The sequence below is a fragment of the Aquarana catesbeiana genome, linkage group LG02, assembly GCF_042186555.1.
Source record: "Aquarana catesbeiana isolate 2022-GZ linkage group LG02, ASM4218655v1, whole genome shotgun sequence".
NCBI classification, from domain to species: domain Eukaryota; kingdom Metazoa; phylum Chordata; class Amphibia; order Anura; family Ranidae; genus Aquarana; species Aquarana catesbeiana.
The window spans coordinates 193,533,959-193,554,396 of record NC_133325.1 but is presented as its reverse complement, the minus strand read 5'-3'; the positions used below and the strand labels follow the sequence as shown (position 1 = coordinate 193,554,396).

The 20,438-nt window shown below is 44.2% G+C and overlaps 1 protein-coding gene across 1 annotated transcript in view; it reads right to left on the bottom strand.

The window, feature by feature from the left end:
- Nucleotides 1-13,611, bottom strand: part of SUCLA2 (succinate-CoA ligase ADP-forming subunit beta) — a 131,106-nt gene extending 117,495 nt beyond the window's left edge. The window contains exon 1 of the mRNA XM_073614127.1: nucleotides 13,455-13,611. Within this exon, the coding sequence (XP_073470228.1) occupies nucleotides 13,455-13,529 (75 nt within the window). The 5' untranslated portion in view covers nucleotides 13,530-13,611. The remainder of the gene's footprint in view (nucleotides 1-13,454) is intronic.
- Between the last annotated feature and the right edge of the window lie 6,827 nt (nucleotides 13,612-20,438).

Here is a 20,438-nt window from a genome sequence, read left to right as displayed (position 1 = left end):
GCTGAGAAAAAAAAATTAAAAACTATCCAATTTGTTTACAGTACACAGTTTAGTGAGGGATGCTGAAGAGTTGTAAAAGTGGGTGGAACTCCACTTTAAAGAGGGAGAGGGTATGCAATAAAAACCCCCATGCTTCTCATAGTACAAAATTTCCTTTCATTTAATGTGCAGATGGAAACACAACACAACCAATTCCATTTACCTTAGGTTAAAGCTCCAAGGACAATCAAAGGGAGGGAACTCTCTTCAATTGAGCAAAAGATAACAGAAAAAAAAAACAGACAGGAGTTCAGACATTGTCAGGGTGCCATATTCCATGCATCAAGCTTTCTGCAATTTGACCTCAAACTCTGCAGATTTTTGTGAGAAGCAAACCATTAAAACGGAAAACTGTATAACTTGCATGACGATAATTTTCTATTCCTGATGCAGACGCATGACAGCATACACGTATGGGTAAAGCTCCACCGCTCGCCCAATGAGGACCGGTTATACTATATAAAAATATGTCACCTCCCCAAAGGCGGCATTCTCGTAACTATACTTTGTAGTATATGAACCTGATTGGTCTGATAAAGTGGGCTCTGCGTTAGATTGATGGATTCATCTTTGCCATATAAGCCCCTTGGGCTACTTTGACCCGAGATAATGCCATTGTCCTAGTGGACAGTGAAAGTCTTCGCCAGGCCTGAAGAGGCCATTGTCTGACCTTCTACAGAAGCGCCACGTCCATGTATTTCTTCTACATCGAGTCCACTACCAAAGCTTGTGGTGACTCAGACATTCTAGTTTGGACATGCTGGAAGGGCGATGTCCTCACCAGATGCAAAGATGCAGAATGGCAGCAATAAAGTAGTTTACGGCTTGACGCGTGGATATCTGAAATCCTCCTCCAAGACATGATAGCCCTAAAGTGATTGTAAGGCTTTGTTTTTTGTTTTTAAATAACAAACATGTCATACTTATCTCCACTGTGCAGTTTGTTTTGCACAGAGTGGCCCCGATCATCGACTTCTGGGGTCCCCCGACGGCGCCGGTAGCACCTCCCAGCATCGTATAACCCCCCTAGGAGAAGCGCAAGATGTATTAAGGTGAAAAAACATGAGGGTTTACAACCCCTTTAAGAAATACTGCTTCAGAGCCACTGAGAAAATTGAGGAAGTCTTGTTCAGAAGAATGGAGTGGGGGACAACCTTCCCAGCACCATTTGCACTGCAAGTCCTAAGGGGAAAGAACTATCTGTACAGGCCTTTCGGAAATGGTTCACCAGGATGTGTGGCAGTCACTGGATTCCAGGAAGTGAAGACCTAACCAAGATTTGACTACCACTTAATCCCTTATTTAGACTTACTTGCAGACATCTCAACCTTTACAGCAGGGAGCAGAGGATTCCATCCTTAAAATTCTGCAAGGTTTCCCCATGTTCTAGTATATCTGAAGTTGCCCTGGTTGCCCCAGGTGCCCTGGCTTCCACAGGGTTTCAAATACTGAAGGGGAGACCCCTAGATGAGCCTTTCCTGCTTGGTCTCCCAGCTGCTAGATCTAACTTGGCTAAATTTGGATAATACACTTTCCCCACTGTGTAAGGTCTAAAATCTCAGGAAGGAGTAAAGGAGGTTCTTAGACTAAAGACTGTACTTGCAAAAAAATAATGGAAATTATTGCCCCCATCAAAGCTGGATGACTACAGATCCTGATGAGTTGCCTGGAGACCACTGGGTCTGGTGGCTATAAAGGGCTAACCTGCGACCCAGCTGGATATTAGTAGAACCACTGTTTCCACTTCTGGGAAGCTCCTTCTTGCAGAAATCACTGCCATTCATGACCATAGAGGTTACTGTCAGGTTGAGATTCATTGAACTGCTTGTTGGTTTAGGGACCCACCCTTGACAACCATGGCTTGTATCTTACAGTGTCTGACAGGAAGTTCTGGGAAGCCAGAACACAAAGAGTGATGGGATGAAACAGGTTCTACTGTTGGCAAACCTGAATGGAAGATACCTCTGACATATGTTGCATAATCCTGTATTCCTTCTTGACACAAAGATAGGAAATTACCATTGCCGTTGGTTTAGAGCATAACTGAGGCTCCCTAGGCTGTGTTGCCAAAATGACCTCAACGCCTTCACTTCACCCCTGCTGTTGGACACTTTGTCCTCCACTGGCATAAGTCATTGACCTTGGGCTAGGTGGTCACTGAGGTAAATATCAACAAAGTGAATAGGTTGTGATGATTGGTATGTCAGGAAGCTGATGAAAGCTGAAAATATTAAATGACTCTAGCCACCACCAACGGGACTTGTCTCATATGTGGGGTCATCTTCTCTGATGCAGCAAATCTTCCCTTACTTTAGAAGGCCAGATTATAATGTTCTCAACATTCCAGTGAGTCCCGCAGACTGCATTGATTACTGCAGACTACTTCTCTACCATTTGAGACCATGAGATACACACAGAAGGGATAGAGCTATGACTTGCCCCATGTCAGAACCCAATACTGTCACCTTCTCTGAGGGCAACTCTACAGTATTCTCCTAAGTGTCCAAAACGCCACTATTATAATAATGAGATTAGTTGGCCTCCCCCAGCTGATGATCCGTCCAAATTTGATCGGAGTCTGAAATCAGAATTTGCCAGGACCTGAAGGATGAACCACCCGCAGGCTGTTGTCCAGCTAAGGGACCTGCAGCCCTTGCTTCCGCAAGATGGCCACTACTGGAAGTATTGTTCTGGAAAATGTCCTGGGTATGTGGAAAGGCCAAAGGTTGTTGAATGAACTTGAAGTGAAACTCTCAGAAGCATAGGTGTACCAAAAAGCGTATGTACACATCATCTAGAGACAACCACACAAGCTGCCTTATCTGATAGTTTGGGTGATTGCTCTTAATGACTACATATGAATTTTGGATCCTTTGTTACACTTCCTGCCTAAATCTGCTTTTCGACTAAGAACAAGGGACAGATGGCTCACTGTTGGAACAAGATTTGGTAACATTTGCTTAAAACCATGATTGCTCTGAACTATAGTGGGAATTAGATGAGTTGGAGGAGTGGAAAGAAAATTCCAATGACTTCCTTATTGCACAGGCCCCACAGAACCTGGGCCTCCTCTGCCCAAATGTGCAATAATTCCTGTAGTCCAACACCTACTGGGCAAATTTAAGTGAAAGGGAACTTTGCTGCTCCTAGGGAGGAGCAGACTTGGATTTAGGTGACCAAAGAAAGAGGATTATGGATCTTTCATTCTCTTCTATAGCTCTTCTCAGGCCCTGCCACCAACTCTTTGTTCTGGGCCTATGTGACTAGCCTAAGGGATTAGTCCCAAATCTAGACATCACTGATTTTATCTTGAATAGCAGTCAATTCGCCTTAGAAGAGGTATATGCAGTCTGAGGGTTAAGCCACCTGCCTTTGTTTACTGCCACCTGATATGCAACTTGACATAGCACCTTGACAGGCACATCAGCTAACCGCACTCCACATACAGCCCAGGATGGTCCCTATTGTGATTTCCTTTAGTCTGCCCCTCCTGGCAGCACCTTGAATGCATAGCGTAGTGATGGCGAACCTTGGCAACCCAGATGTTTTGAAACTACATTTCCCATGATGCTCATCTACACTGCAGAGTGCATGAGCATCATGGGAAATGTAGTTCCAAAACATCTGGGGTGCCAAGGTTCGCCATCACTGGCATAGCGGTTTTCTTCAGAGCCAAAGAAGACTTGTCACTGTTAAAGGAACAAGTTGCCTCTCTTCCTTTGGGGAGTAGTGCTGGTATTAGGGGCTGGAGAGTTTTACCTTCCATACTGCCCGTGCACTTTAAGGATAGTAAACCTACCTGACCCTCACCTTAATGATAATGGCTGGTGTCTGGGTAAGCTCATGGCTTAAGATGTGAGCGCAGGTCTGTGGTTATAATAAATAACTGGAAGTACCGACTAAGACATTAGCATTAATACACTATCAGTGGCCATCCACACATCCATCTGCAGACATTGAAGCAGCAAATGGACCTATATGCTAGTGTGAGCAAGGATTAACCCAACAGACAGAATCAATTGCCGATAGATGTGTAATAGACAAATTACTTAAGGCACTGTAGACTTAAAGAGGAGATTCAGCCCCCCACCACAAAAAATTAAAAGTCACTAGCTACAAATACTGCAACTGCTGACTTTTAACCGCTTGCCAACTGCCTCACGCAGATATACTGCGGCAGAAGGGCTCGTACAGGCAAAACCACGTACCTGCACCTTGCCCGCTGGCGGCAAGCTGCGAGAGTCGGGTCACGGGTCCCGCGGACTCGATCACCGCGAGGATACCCGCGATCGCCTCACGGGGAGGAAGAACGGGGAGATGCTGATGTAAACAGCATCTCCCCGTTCTGCCTAGTGACAGTGTCACTCGATCTCTGCTCCTTGTCATCTGAGCAGAGATCAGTGACGTGTAACATGTAGCCACCCCGCCACAGTTAGAAACATGCCCCGAGGAAACACTTAAACCCCTACACTGCGACCTAGTGGTTAACCCCTTCACTGCCAGTGTCATTTACACAGGAATCAGTGCATTTTTATAGCAGATTGCTGTATAAATAACAATGGTCCAAAAATGTCCGATGTGTCCGCCATAATGTCGCAGTCACAATAAAAATCGCTGTTTAAAAAAAAAAATTAAAAATTATTAATAAAAATGCCATAAAACTATCCCCTATTTTGTAAACGCTATAACTTTTGCGCAAACCGATCAATAATCGCTTATTGTGATTTTTTTACCAAAAATATGTAGAAGAATATGTATCAGCCTAAACTGAGGAAAAAAAAATAAATTTTTATATATATTTTTGGGGGATATTTATTATAGCAAAAAATGATGCGCTTTTTTCAAAATTGTCGCTCTATTTTTGTTTATAGCGCAAAAAATAAAAACCGCAGAGGTGATCAAATACCACCAAAAGAAAGCTCTATTTGTGGGGGAAAAAAGGACGTCAATTTTGTTTGGGAGCCACGTCGCACGACCGCGCAATTGTCAGTTAAAGCGACGCAGTGCCGAATCGCAAAAAGTGCTCTGGTCGGGAAGGGGGTAAATTCTTCCGGGGCTGAAGTGGTTAATATATGGACACTTACCTATCCAGGGAGCCCACAATGTTGGCACCCCAGCTGATCTTAGGCAGCTGCCACCATTCTTGGTAAGGGAACCTGGCAGTAAAGCCTTTCGAATAAGTGGATAAGTGAAAGTTACACTTTTGAGGTAAAGCTGGGCTTATGCCGATCATTTGCAAGCAAAAATCCTAAATTTTTTTTTTTTTTGTGCCACTGGGTGTTCAACGTTAATAGAACGTCATTTTTTTTTTACTAAGCCAAGTGTACAACTGCAAAATATACATACACTTAAACATTCTATTTGCTAGATGAACAGTCTCTGTTTAGTAAATGAACTTCATTCCCTACAAACCAAAGCTAGTCATACACCTGTAGCATTCTCTTAAAGAGGAAGTAAACCCTGATGGGTTTTACTTCCTCTTTTGCTCGCTGCAAAGCATAATGGGTTAGTGCATCACATACTAGCCCATTATGTGCCACTTACCTGCAAAAGAATCCAGCGATGTCCCCTGTGTAGGCAGCGTCCATCTTCTGGCCCCTCTTCCTTCTAGGCCGCGGACTCCGGCTCTGTGATTCGCTGGAACCGCGTGACGTCACTCCCATGCATGCGCATGGGAGCCGCGATTAACAGCACAGGCTAGGGAAGAAACGGCACTTAGTTTCTTTCTTCCCCGCGCATGCGCCGTTGGAATTTTTGGTGGACATCAAGTGAAGTATCTCCTGAACGGCACACGTTTACGAGATATTTCCACTACCTATAGGTAAGCCTTATTCTAGGCTTACCTATAAAGTAGAAGTCCAAAAAGTGGGTTTACGACCACTTTAAGCTCTGTTTCCACTACTGCGAGTTGTTGTGCGACTTGACACATGTGAAGTCGCATGACAATTCAAAATCCATATATTTCAATGGTCCCCATTCTAATTGATGTGACTCAAGTCGCAGCAACTCCAATAAAGGTTTTTGCACTACTTTGTTTTGACTTTGGTATGACTTGTTCTCTTATGGTTCTCGCTGGTCGCATGATATCACATAAAAAAAAAAAAAACACGACTTTGGGGACGCATTAGTGGAAACCTAGCCTTATTGAGCCCTGCGGCTAAGCCCAGGTTCACATTGATGCGATTCGACATGTCAAATGCATGCCAGAACAGCGGCTACTGCCGGCAAGAGCACTGTTCAAATCGGTGCGACACTGACTTTGCGGCACCGCACCGATTCCCAAAAGTAGTTTCTGTACTACTTTTGGCAACTTCGGTTGCAATTTCAATAGACATCTGTGCAGGAACCCGCAGCAGTGTGAACCTAGGCTGAACAAGGAAAATAAAATCAATAGATTCTTTCATCTATGCAAAACAACGCGATTGGATGCAGACACAGTTCAGCTGATAATTTTCCTACTCAATTCACTTGATTTTTAAATCAGCTTTTGTGGATCTAAGTGGCACCAACAAGGCCACCCACTGCTCAAATGTAAGCTAATTTAGCAAGACTTATCTGACATTCAAGTTGTCTATGGCAAGCTTAAAGTAAACTAAAGCCAAAACTTTTTTTCTGCACATTTTATATGGCATGGGGGGGGGGGGGGGTTAACCCTGGTGGGTTTTTCCCCATCTATCTCCCAGTAACAGTGACATTTCCCCCTCACTTCCTGTCCCATAGCAGGAAGTGAGAGAAAATCCCTCCAAAGTGAGGGAAAACCCTTGGCCGTCACCAGAACCAGCGTCCAGATTGCAAGATTTTCCCTCGAATCTTGTTCTGGTTACAACTCAATTTTTTTTCATTCTCTTTGATAATGAGATAAATAGAGAAGGAAAAGGTCCCCTGTGGCAGCACAGATAACAGATGCCATGACTGCTCCCCCAGGTTTCTTGTTTCAGGATGGCTCCCTTTTCTTGCAGCATCCTATGGAACCACCCTGGCATGCCTGGATACACTGGATGCATCAAAACAAACAGACTGCCCCATAGTTTAGAATATCAAGGGAACACCCCTGATCCTTCATTCCCATCCCTTCTCTGAGCTAACAGATTGCCTGGAAGCTGCAGTATCCACTGTTCACACTTTCAGATGAAGACTAAGTTCAGGGGAGCAACACTGAGACAACAAGCAAATTTGAAAGTTGAAAACTGCAATTGCTGGGGTGAGAATTTTAACAAAGAGTTTATTAGGGAATGGCTATGATATTGTACTTAACATGTTAAACCAAAAAACACTGGGGGTTTATTACTACTTTAAGTGCTGTCATGGCTACAAGAAAGGGGCATTTTAAAAACTTTAGCAACCAACAAATATGTAAAATATTGAATCATACATGCTAAAAAAGGTAGGAGGTTCAATGTGCAATTGGTTTCATTTAAAAAGCAGGATTGTCCACTGGGACAAAAAGTTTAAAGTGACAAACCACGAGTACCAAACGCTGTCAATGGAGGAGTAGTCAGAGAGAAACAGTCTCTGCAATAGGCAACTAAAATGATTTCTAGGGAATCTAAATTTCTGAGCAGGCGAATCTCAAACAAATAAAGAACACTTTCTTCACTACTTATTTACCTCTCCCCCTTTTGTTCCTAATTGTTATTTGCAAACACTTCCTTTGCATTATTGTAAAAAAAAAAAAAAAAAAAAACCTGTCAGACAAGAGATGTCATTGTGAATCCAGTAAAAATATTCACATACAGAAACCATTGGAAACACAGATCCCTGGGGCAATACTCAGAGCACTAACAATCTTAGCAGCAGAACCACCAGTGTGACAGCGCCCTCTACTGTTCACACCAGCCTGCATACTAAGCCATGTGTGCTGGTGGCAGGGGCAGTGCAATGTGTTATGTGCCCCGGAAGGATTTAACCCCTGAATGACCAGGCCATTTTTTTGCGATACGTTGTCGCTTTAACTGACAATTGTGCAGTCGTGCAACGTTGTACCCAAACAAAATTGAGGTCTTTTTTTCACACAAATAGAGCTTACTTTTGGTGGTATTTTATCACCTCTGCGGTTTTTATTTTTTGTGCTATAAAAAAGAAGGATAAGACTGACAATTTTGAAAATAAATAAATAAAAAACAACAATATTTTTTACTTTTTGATATATAAATTATCCACCCAAAAAAATGTAAAAAAAAATTATTTCTTTCTCTATTGATTTGTAGGTGCTATAAATTTTGCGCAAACCAAACGGGGGGATAGATTAATGGCATTTTTATTATTCACATTTTTTTTTTACTAGTAATGGCGGTGATCAATAATTTTTAGCAGGACTGCGATATTGCGGCAGACAGATCGGACACCAGTGATATTTATACAGCGATCAGTGCTATAAAAATGCACTGATTACTGTATAAATTACACTGGCAGGGAATGGGGTTAACACTAGGGGGCGATCAAGAGGTTAAGTGTGCCCTAGGGAAGTGTTGCTAACTGTGGGGGGAGTAAACTGACTGGAAGTACAGAGAGATTGCTGTTCCTCCCCTGACAGAACGGGGATCTGCTTTGTTTACAAAGGCAGATCCCCGTTTTGCCTCTGTGGAGCAAAAGCGGGGTGCCGGCGGACATCGCAGCTGCCGGACACATGCATCGGCTCCAGCGCCTCACACCAGCTATATCTATTAAAAGAAGCGCTGTACCGGTATGGCGGTTTGTGCAATAGAGCCACCCTATAACTGCGGCGGTTGGTTGGCAAGTGGTTGAGGCTCTGTTCACACCTAGACATTTTGTTTTCAGGCAAAAAGTCGTGCAATTTTTGCTGTGATTTTGCACAGGTCAAAAGGTCACCAATGTTGCTTCAGATGACAAAACGTTCAGATGTGAACAGGGGCCATTCAAAAGAATGGGATTTGTCTTGTTGGGCGTTTTTAGAGCTGAGGCTTACAGCAGAAAAACGCCCAAAAATGCCTAGATGTGAACAGAGCCTAAAGCAGTAGTAATCTCTACCATTTTTTTTTTTTTTTTTTTTTTTAAATAGACCCCATCCCAGTGTTATGCCATAAAGTGCTACTATTCACTGCACATTAGGGCAGATCTACCTTTAAAGTGGAACTAAATCCTTCTATCCTTTTCAGCCATAGAAGCTGCCATCTTGGCCTTGGTTTGATCTGCAACTGCCATGGTGCTGCACATGTGATAAGTTAGGACACCAGACATTTGACAGTTTGGTTGAGAGCACAAGCACTTGTGACAGTTAGCATTTCTGGCAAGTCCAGTTTGTAACTGTTTTTTGAAACTGTTAAATCTGTGGGTTTAGTTCCACTTTAAGCCAGGGTTCACACTTACGCGATCTCATCGATCGCATGTGATTCGCACCCGCACTGCAGGTGCTGATCACATGCGATCTCTGAGCAATGCAAGCTCAGCCATACAGATGTATGGCTGAACTCACATTGCATTCACACAGAAAATAGTGCAGGGCCTTTTTTCCCTGCACTAGAATCAGATCGCATGGGTGTTCTCACCTATGCGATCCGATTCCTGTGCGTGTTCGCACTGCGATCTGTGAACTAAACTGGGGGTGTCATTAATGACACCCGCAGCGGTTTGCACAAGGCAGTGTGAACTGCCTGCGGGAGAGGAGCGATACAGGGACCGGCGCTGGAAATGCGCTGTTTCCCGCATCGCACTAGTTTGAACAAAGGGTCAAGCAGAACTTTACTCATAACAGCTTGACAAAAAATAATGTTCTTTAGCAAGGATCATACATTCCACATTAACAATTATTAGGGTTGCACCGATACCACTTTTTTTTAAAACCGATACTCTCTCCCAGACCCCCCCCCCCCAATTACTTGCCAATACCGATTACCGATACTTTTTTTAATGTCATGTGACAGTGGCACTAATGTGCAGTACTGATGGGCACTGATGATGCATGGACTTACTACCGATTTAAAGTGGTTGTAAACCCATTACAACCACTTTAATCAACAGGTAAGCCTAGATTTAGGCTTACCTGTAGGTGCAAGAAATATCTCCCAAACCTAAAAGGTTTGGGAGATATTTGCAGAAATAGCGGCACCCATGCGCCGCAGACATCGGGCACAGGCGCACTGAGTGTGCCGTTTCTAATCGATCATGCCGTTAGTGGCGGCACCAGCGTGCATGTGCGGGAGTGACGTCATCGTGGCTCCTGCCAGTCACAGCGTCGGAGCCGCCATACCCGGAAGTCACTCCGGGATAAATACTTAATTGGAAGTCCGCGCTTAGGAAAGTAATAAGAAGGGCTGCAGCCTCCCCTTAATTAATTCCTAAATAGGAGTTAATTGGAAGTATATAAAGGAGAAATCTGGAGAGTTGGCGCTGCCCTATGAACAGTGTATATTACTTAAAAATCAAGAAATAAAAATAAATAAGTGACAAAAAGTGCGTGTAAGAGGAAAGGACTTGATGTGTGTCCCTTAAGTGAATATACCCCTACGCACGTGCAAAAATAAATAAATAAAGTTTAGGCGTTTGGTGAAAAATATATATAGTATATGACCCTTTAAAGGGTGAACGTGCAATACCTCTGTGTTGTGTATGTGAATGATCCAATGAGTGGGTTGGGTTTACACTTGCCCAACCTCCATTATAAATCTTTGCATTTGCAACAAACCAAAAATTTCTAAAGTAGTGTGTAGCCTCCTTTTGAAATTATTGGGGTCCGTGAAAGGTAAGCAATTCATAATGAACTAGTATGCTAGCTATGCATACTAGCTCATTATGCCTTTGTCTTGCAGGGTGTATTTTTTTTTTTTTTTTTCACAGAGGCTTTACTTCCTCTTTAAGGTCTCATTACTGACACTTAAATTACATGCATGTGACATGCGGTACCTTGCATACAAATGCTGCATTTCTGATTTTTTTTTTACACAACACACGGCAACCCATCTCAGTACATCTTCATGGCATTAGCAGGGCCATCAAGATGCTCATGCTCCCATCAAGATGTTGGCAAACAGATGATACTAGAAGTCTGAAAAAACGTAGTCGTGAGCGCCTTGAGCGCCTGTGGCATAAGACTAAGTCCCAGAGAGGTTTCAACCAATATAAATCTGCCCTCCAAAAATACAATTCCTCCCTCCTCACTGCCAAGCAGACCTATTTTATCACTCTCATTAGCAACTTATCATCCCGTCCCCGTCAACTCTTCTCTACCTTCAACTCTCTACTTCGGCCTCCACCCACCAACTCACTCACTGCCCAGGAGATCGCCAATCACTTCAAACAGAAGATTGATACAATTGGTGAGGAGATCTCTACTGTTCCGATACCCTCCACGCTTCACACTTCATGCCCACAGGCACAATCATTACTTCCCTCTTTCAACCCCACCACTATAGACAAGGTTGCTAAACTACTTGGTAATGTCCACCTTACCACCTGCCCTCTGGATCCTGTTCCCTCACAAATGCTATGATCACCCTCTGGCTCTATGCTACACTCTCTAACCCACATCTTCAATCTCTCCCTCTCTTCTGGCATCTTCCCCAACTCTCTAAAACATGCACTTGTCAGACTCATACTTAAAAAGCCCTCTCTGGATCCATCCAATCTTAGCAACCTACGCCCCATCTCCTTGCTCCCCTTCTTATCCAAACTCCTCGAACGTCTGGTCTACAACCAACTGAGCGTCCACCTCGCTGATAATGGCCTTCTTGATCCCCTTCAGTCTGGATTTCGTCCTCAACACTCCACAGAAACTGCCCTCCTAAAACTAACAAACGATCTACTAACAGCCAACTAACGATCTCCTACTCCTGGACCCCTCTGCCGCCTTTGATATGGTTGACCACCCCCTCCTCCTCAAAAAACTCCACGCCTTTGGTCTCTGACTGTACTCTTCCCTGGTTCTCTCCCTACTTATCCAACCGCACATTTAGTGTTTCCTACAACGCTACTTCCTCTTCCTTTCTCAGTTGGGGTCCCCCAAGGTTCTGTTTTTGGACCACTCCTATTTTCAATCTACACCTCCTCCCTGGGTCAACTGATAGCCTCCCGCTTCCAATACCACCTCTACTCCTCAGCTCACTCCCTCTGTCTCCTCACGTATCACTAATTTACTATCAGATATATCAGTCTGGATGTCACACCACTTCCTCAAACTCAATCTATCCAAAACTGAACTTATAATTTTTCCTCCCCCATATGCCCCTTCCCCTGATCTCTCTGTCAAAATCGATGGCACAACTATCAGCCCATCCCCACATGCCAAGGTTCTAGGTGCAGTCCTAGACTCTGAACTCTCCTTCAAGCACCAAGTCCAATCACTGTCCAAATCCTGTCACCTCAACCTCCGCAACATCTCCAAAATACGCCCCTTTCTAACCAATGACACAACAAAGTTCTTAATTCACTCGCTGGTCATCTCTCGCCTCGACTACTGCAACTCCCTTCTCATTGGTTTACCTCTACATAGTCTATCACCTCATCAGTCTATCAGACTCATCCACCTTACCAATCGCTCTGTGTCTGCCACTCCTCTCTGTCAATCCCTCCACTGGCTTCCGCTCGGCCAAACAATTAAATTCAAAATTCTAACAACTATGTACAAAGCCATCCACAATTTCGCCCCCAGCTACATCACCAGCCTAGTCTCTAAATACCAACCTACTCGTTCTCTTCGTTCCTCTCAAGACCTCCTGGTCTCTAGCTCCCTCATCACCTCCTCCCATGCTCGCCTCCAGGACTTTTCCAAAGCCTCTCCAATCCTATGGAATGCCTTAACCCAATCTGTTCACTCATCTCCTACTCTATTAGATTTTAGACGATCCCTGAAAACCCCTCTCTTCAGAGAAGCCTACCCTACCCACACCTAACAACTGTATTTTCATTTTCTCCATCAGCTCATTTATTACCTTTTGTTTCCACTTGACCCTCCCTTCTAGATTGTAAGCTCTAATGAGCAGGGCCCTCTGATCCCTCCTGTATTGATTTGTATTGTAAGTGTACTGTCTGCCCTCATGTTGTAAAATGCTGTGCAAACTGTTGACGCTATATAAATCCTGTATATTATTATTATTAAGCAGGGCACATAGAGAACAATTGAGCCCCACGGACAGAATCCTGCACAAAAAAAGCCACTTCTACAGTGCAGCCTTCCAAATGAAACTCAAATTCTGATTGGTTGCTATAGGCAACCATATACGTTGCACCGGTCACCTTCCCATACTGAGCCCTGAGGGCAGAGAGGACAATGGGGGTGTGCTGACAGCTGGGCTCCTCTATGTGCTGAGCTGACACGTCAGGCTCTTGTATGAAAGAAAAATACAACGTCCAGCACATCATGCCCAGCTCCATATTCTACAGTCCTAGGAACACTGAGAGGACAACACAGACCCCCGAGACCGAAACACACCTCCTTCCGACCCCCACGATGTCCTCATTACCTGTGCAGCACAGCCCAAAGCAGCCCGACTCTTCAGCCCCACTGACAGCCGGCTGTACATTATGGAGGCCGCCATGTTGTCTCTGTCAGACACACCTCGACATTCAACTTTTCACGCAGGCGCAGCCGCCGTTACCATAGAGCCGTCCGAGCGGAGCGGCCGCCTACTGCGGTGGGGGTTATTTACACGCGGTGGACGCTCTATCTCTGGATGTGGGTAGAAGGTCAAACTCAGTGGTTGCTGTGCAAGTTCTCTGTTCTCGCCTGCGGCGGCCGTGCACTAATATGCAGACATGGCCGGGGGAGGCGGCACAAAGATGTTGCAAGATAAAGGAATGCAGATCTACTTTTACAGTATAGCTCAAGGCAAAAACTTTTTTTTTTTTTTTTTTTTTGATGAAGTGTAAAATAAAATTGCAAGCCTGCTTTTACTGCTGTTTGTGTCCCCATTAGGGAGATTCGCCCTCTCTATTTGTACTTCCTGTTTCTCATGATCACCCAGTTTTGAGTTGTCACCAGAACAGGAATAGAGGGGAAATCTTCCAATGGGGACAGCCAGGGATTCTGGAACTTCGGAGGGATTTCCTCTTCACATTTTGGCTATGAGGTAGAAAGTGAGGGGAAATCTCCCACAATGGTACACAGATGGCAAAAAAAAAACCCTAAGAGGCGTGATAACCCTCCTTTATCCCAAAAAACTTTAACTTTTGTTCTACTTAAAGACCCCCTTGATGACCAGGCCATTTGCGGTACGGCACTGCATCACTTTAACTGACAATTGCGCAGTCGTGCGGCGCTGTTCCCAAACAAAATTGACCCCCCCCCCCCCACAAATAGAGCTTTCTTTTGGTGGTATTTGATCACCTCTGCGATTTTTATTTTTTGCATTATAAGCAAAAAAAGTGACAATTTTTTCTTTTTGCTATAATAAATATCCCCCCCAAAAATGTAAAAAAACTAATTTCTTCATTTGTTTAGGCCAATATGTATTCTACATATTTTTGGTAAAAAAAAAAAAAAAAAAAAAAATCGCAATAAGCGTATATTGATTGGTTTGCACAAAAGTTAAAGTGTCTACAAAATAGGGGCTATGTTTATGGCATTTTTATTCTTTATTTTTTACTAGTAATGGCGACGATCTGCGATTTTTTTTTACGCATGACTGCGACATTGCAGCGTACAGATTGGACACTTTTGGCACTTTTCTGGGACCATTATACAGCGATCAGAACTATACAAATTCACTGATTAATGTGTAAATGTCAGTGGCAGGGAAGGGGTTAACACTAGGGGGCGCTCAGGGGGTTAAATGTGTTCCCTCATGTGTGTTTCTAACTGTGGGGGGGAGGGGACTGACTGGAGGAGGAGACATATCGCTGTTCTTGATCACTAGGAACAGCAGATCTCTCTCTCCTCCCCTGTCAGAACAGGGATCTGTCTGTTTACATACACAGATCCCCGTACTGGCTCTCTTTCCTGCGAATGCAGGTGGCTGGCGGACATCGCGGCCGCCGGCCACGTGCATCCGGTCCCCTGCCGTGCAGCGGCGCACGCCTGCTATGGCTCTTATAGGAGCCGGCGTACAGCTACGGCAATTCGTGGAAAAGAGCCAACCAGCCGCAGTATAATGATGGCAAGTGGTTAAAGTGGTTGTAAACCTCAGACATGAAATGAGAGCAAAGCGTATCCTTCTATAGCAGGGGTCTCCAAACTGTATGAACAAAGGGCCAGTTTACTGTCCTTCAAGCTTTAGAGGGGCTGGACTGTGGCCAGCGTGAGAAGAAAATGTCCTGGCATCAGTAGGATGGAACAGTGCCCCCTCATTGGTATTAGGGGGGAGTAATAATACCCCATCGTTATTATCAGTGGGATAAATAGTAACCCATCATTGGTGTCAGTGGAAGATATGCTGTAGTGTCCCATCACTGATTTCAGTAATAGTGCCCCATCATTGGTGTCATTGGAAGGCATAGTGCCCCATCATTGGTATTAATGAGAGGAATAGTGTCCCATCATTGGTATCAATGAGAGGAATAGTGCCCCATCATTGGTGTCAGTGAAAGAAATAGTGCCCCATCATTGGTGTCAGTGGAAGGCATAGTGCCCCATCATTGGTATTAATGAGAGGAATAGTGTCCCATCATTGGTATCAATGAGAGGAATAGTGCCCCATCATTGGTGTCAGTGAAAGAAATAGTGCCCCATCATTGGTGTCAGTGGAAGGCATAGTGCCCCATCATTGTTGTCAATGAGAGGAATAGTGTCTCATCATTGGTGTCAGTGGAAGGCATAGTGCCCCATCATTGTTGTCAATGAGAGGAATAGTGTCTCATCATTGGTGTCAGTGGAAGGCATAGTGCCCCATCATTGTTGTCAATGAGAGGAATAGTGTCTCATCATTGGTATCAGTGGAAGACATAGTGCCTCATCATTGGTATCAATGAGAGGAATAGTGCCCCATCATTGGTGTCAGTGGAAGACATGGTGCCTCATCATTGGTATCAATGAGAGGAATAGTGCCCCATCATTGGTGTTAGTGGCAGAAACTCCACTATACCCCACTGTTGCTGATGGTGAGGGAAGTAATGCCCCAAAGGCCAAATAAAAGCAAGCAAAGGGATGCATCCGGCCCCAGGGCCACAGTCTGGAGACCACTGCTCTATAGTGTGTACTTGTCTCAAGAGTACTAAGTGTAATTTCTGTCTGCTGCTATCAGCTATCACTCTGCTATCAGCATGAATCACTTCGGACAAGTTTTCCTGACACCAAGAGAAAAAAAGTGACAGGGATGGATCTCCAGCTGATTGATAGCCTTAGCTCTGTTCATGTTTGCTATGTGAAGGGGGTGTGTCCCTTCCATCCAATCAATTCTCAGAACTCTCCCACTGAGCTCTGCAGTGTATCATTTCATCTCTCCTCCCTTTTTTCTGACAGCTCAGACAATCTTTCTAGATCTATGCTTTCAACGTATGTAGAGAAGACTGCAGATAAACAGGTAAAACGTATGTGGGAAGATTTGTTTCATCTCTGTGTACCACCTGAGCCCAGTCACTTCACTGGGTAAAGGTTTACATACAGGAGTAGGATGCCAGGTGCAAATAAACAGCATCTAAGGGGGTGGCTCCATCTGATGGCCTAACCTCACAACTGCCAGAGACTCAGTGTATGCCTAGCATCATGGAATACAGACATAGTTCTCCCAGCTCTTGGTCTTGAATATTTGGTTGATGTTTTCATCCATCATGCAACTGACTGGACGACAGGCCATATACACTCCTGGGCCACTTTATTAGGTACCGGGTTTTGGTCCATATTGACATTAGAGCATCACACAGTTGCTGTAGATTTGTCGGCTGCACATTCATGATGAGAATCTCCCATTCCACCACATCCCAAAGGTGCTCTACTGGATTGAGATCTGGTGACTGTGGAGGCCATTGGAGTACAGTGATCTCATTGTCATGTTCAAGAAACCAGTGGTGAGATGATTTGAGCTTTGTGACATGGTACATTATCCTGCTGGAAGGAGCCATCAGAAGATGGGGACACTGTAGTCATAAAGGGATGGACATGGTCAGCAACAATACTCAGGTAGGCCGTGGTGTTTAAACAATGCTCAGTTGGTACTAAGGGGCCCATGGTGTGCCAGGAAAATATCCCCCACACCATTACACCACCAGCCTGAACCATTGACACAAGGCAGGATGGATCCATGCTTTCATGTTGTTTACACCAAATTCTGACCCTACCATCTGAATGTCGCAGCTGAAATTGAGACTCCTCAGACCAGGCAACGTTTTTCCAATCTTCTATTATCCAATTTTGATGAGCCTGTGCGAATTGTAGCCTCAGTTTTCTGTTCTTAGCTGACAGGAGTGGCACCCGGAGTGGTCTTCTGCTGCTGTAGCCCATCTGCTTCAAGATTCAATGTGTTGTGTGTTCAGAGATGGTATTCTGCATACCTTGATTGTAACAAGGGCTTATTTGAGTTACTGTTGCCTTTCTATCATCTAGAACCAGTATGCCCATTCTCTTTTGACCTCTGACATCAACCAGGCATTTTCCTCCACACAATTGCCGCTCACTGGATATTTTCTCATTTTAGGACCATTCTCTGTAAACCTTAGAGATGGTTGTGCATGAAAATCCCAGTAGATCGTCAGTTTTTGAAATACTCAGATCAATCCGTCTGGCACCAACAACCATGTCACATTCAAAGTCACTTAAATCTCCTTTCTTCCCCATTCTGATGATCGGCTTGAACTTCAGTAAGTTGTCTTCACCATGTCTAGATGCCTAAATGGATTGATTTGCCTGATTTGTGTTACCAAGCAATTGAACATGTGTGCCCAATAAAGTGGACGGTGAGTGTAAATCCTTGTAATCTATCCAGTTAGCTAGCCAGCATGTCTCCACTAATGCTTCGGTTAGAATCTACTGCAACAGCCATGCTTTCCAAACAGGGGTAGACCAGCTCATGTATTCACGGGCACCAGGAGCACATACAACAGAAAGGACAGCCTCTCTGTCACAGTGCCCCCCTCTGGCTGCTTGGATTCTGGAGGCTGCTGGCTGGGTCCCTTGTAATTTAGTAGCTGATGCACTGGGGATGATGCTGAAGCACCGAACCTCCACCCTCCCAGCTCAGGTAATAATCACCATACCTACATGGCAGGCTTAACAATTTATAACTGTGATAGCTGCATTCATTTTCTGTTTTAGGCTTTGTTTTCATCTGGTGATCTGGCCAGTAAGTCTGTTATCTGCCTTGTGTTTTGGTTAAGCTACAGAAATCAGCAGCAGCATAATTTAAATGGCCATACCACCAGAAAGGAGGAAAAAATGCTTTATTCGATTCTAGTTCTGTAACTTATATGTTAAACTCTACAGCAGTGGTCTCCAAACTGTGGCACGGAGGCTGGATGTGGCCCTTTGCTTGCCTTTATCTGGCCCTTGGGGCACTATTTCTCCGACTGACACTAACACTGGGGCATAATTCCTGCCACTGTCACCAGCGATGGTGCACTGAGACCAATGATGGGACAATATTCCTCCTACTGACACCAATAATGGAGTACTATTCATCTTATGGACACCAATGAAGGGGCATTATTATTGATGCCAGGACATTTTCTACTCCCACTCGCCACAATCCAGCTCCTCTTAAGTCTGAAGGACAGTAAACTGACCGTTTGTTTAGAAAGTTTGGAGACCTCTGGTCTACAGGAACAAGTAGAGCTCTTCTTTGTTACTTTCTCTTGTAAACTAATGAAGAATGATTAAAGTTACAAATTTGGAAGTCAGTACCAAAAGTTTGTACAGACTTGACATACCTGTGCTCAAATCCAATAGCCTGTACATGTATTTAAACTATCAGGTGCTAAAGGGATGTGACCACATAGTAACACTACAAATTCTGGATGGACCCTCTGCACACTGCTACACCATTTGTTGTAACACACAACATTTTCTTTGTTGTAACGCAGGTCAGTGACCAGATCTGAACCTAGTTGCTCTTTTCGGTATCGGCACTTTGCGAAAAGCGCAGCTAAAACGAAGGTAAAGCGCCACTATAACTAGCGACAATTTACTGCTAACGCGGCCGTGCTGTCAGTGTGAAAGGGGTCTAAATACATGTACAGGCTATTGGGATTTGAGCACAGGTATATCTTTTCTTAGATTCCAAACATGGCACGCCCATGCAATGGTGACAAACAAGATACATGTTACTATCCATAGGCAACGCTTTAAAAGCCATGTTACCACTTTTGATTTACACAGGTGTTATGGTGCTAGAATTACTGATCTGATGTTCACGGTGATGCCTCACATGTGTGGGACAATCACTGTTTGTGTGAATTCGCATTTTCAATTTTTTTTAAACTTTCGCTTTAATTTTTGATTTTTTTTTGGATCACTTTTATTGCTGTCACAAAGAATGTTAATATATTGTGACAGCAATAGGCATGTGACAGGTACTCTTTATGGAGAGATCTGGGGTCCCTCCTCTGTTCTTAAAAGGATTTGATCACACCAGGATCGCTGTGATCAAATAATTTTTATTTTTAAAAATGGTGCTATTTACATCCGGGTAAACTGGAAGTGATGTAAGATTATCTCATCCAGTTCCCTATATCAAAGAAACAAGCAAAGTGGTTCCAGTTTTTGTTTGTCTCTGTGATCAGCCAATGGAAGCCCAGCAGGTTGATCAAGTGTCCCAGTGGGGTAGGACAGCCCGATGGAGCCACAGGAGGGGATTATGTCCCCTCCCACTGCTTGTAAAAGCAATCTACCTGCTAGTCACCCCGAGTGCCCAGTCACCCCGAGTGACCTTTTACATGCATATATTCAGCCATTAGCTTTTTTCAATACATGCCAGCTTGTATCTCGCCTACTCCAGCCTTTTCTCCAACCACATGTACACCCCATTTGTTGCCAATTCATTTGTGGTAACTTGAGTCAATTAGCTGTGGCTCAAGATACCACCAATTGGGCCAACCCCTCCTCCCCAGTCTCTCGTTCCCTCGTGGTTCTGCAGGGAGGCAACCTGTGTACCTCCATCTTGTTTTTAGAATTTGCGGCTATGACATATATATAGTACCGAGTGTACAGCTTGTATAACAGTGTAAATTTGCTGTCCCCTCAAAATAACTCAAAACATAGCCATTAATGTCTAAACCACTGGCAACAAAAGTGAGTACACCCCTAAGTGAAAATGTCCAAATTGGGCACAATTAGCCATTTTCCCTCCCCAGTGTCACGTGACTCGTTATTGTTACAAGATCTCAGGTGTGAATGGGGAAATAGGCGTGTTCAATTTGGTGTTATCGCTCTCACTCTCTCATACTGGTCACTGGCAGGTTAACACCTCATGGCAAAAAAATCTCTGAGGATCTGAAAAAAGAATTGTTGCTCTACATAAAGATGGCCTAGGCTATAAGAAGATTGCCAAGACCCTGAAACTGAGCTGCAGCACAGTTGTCAA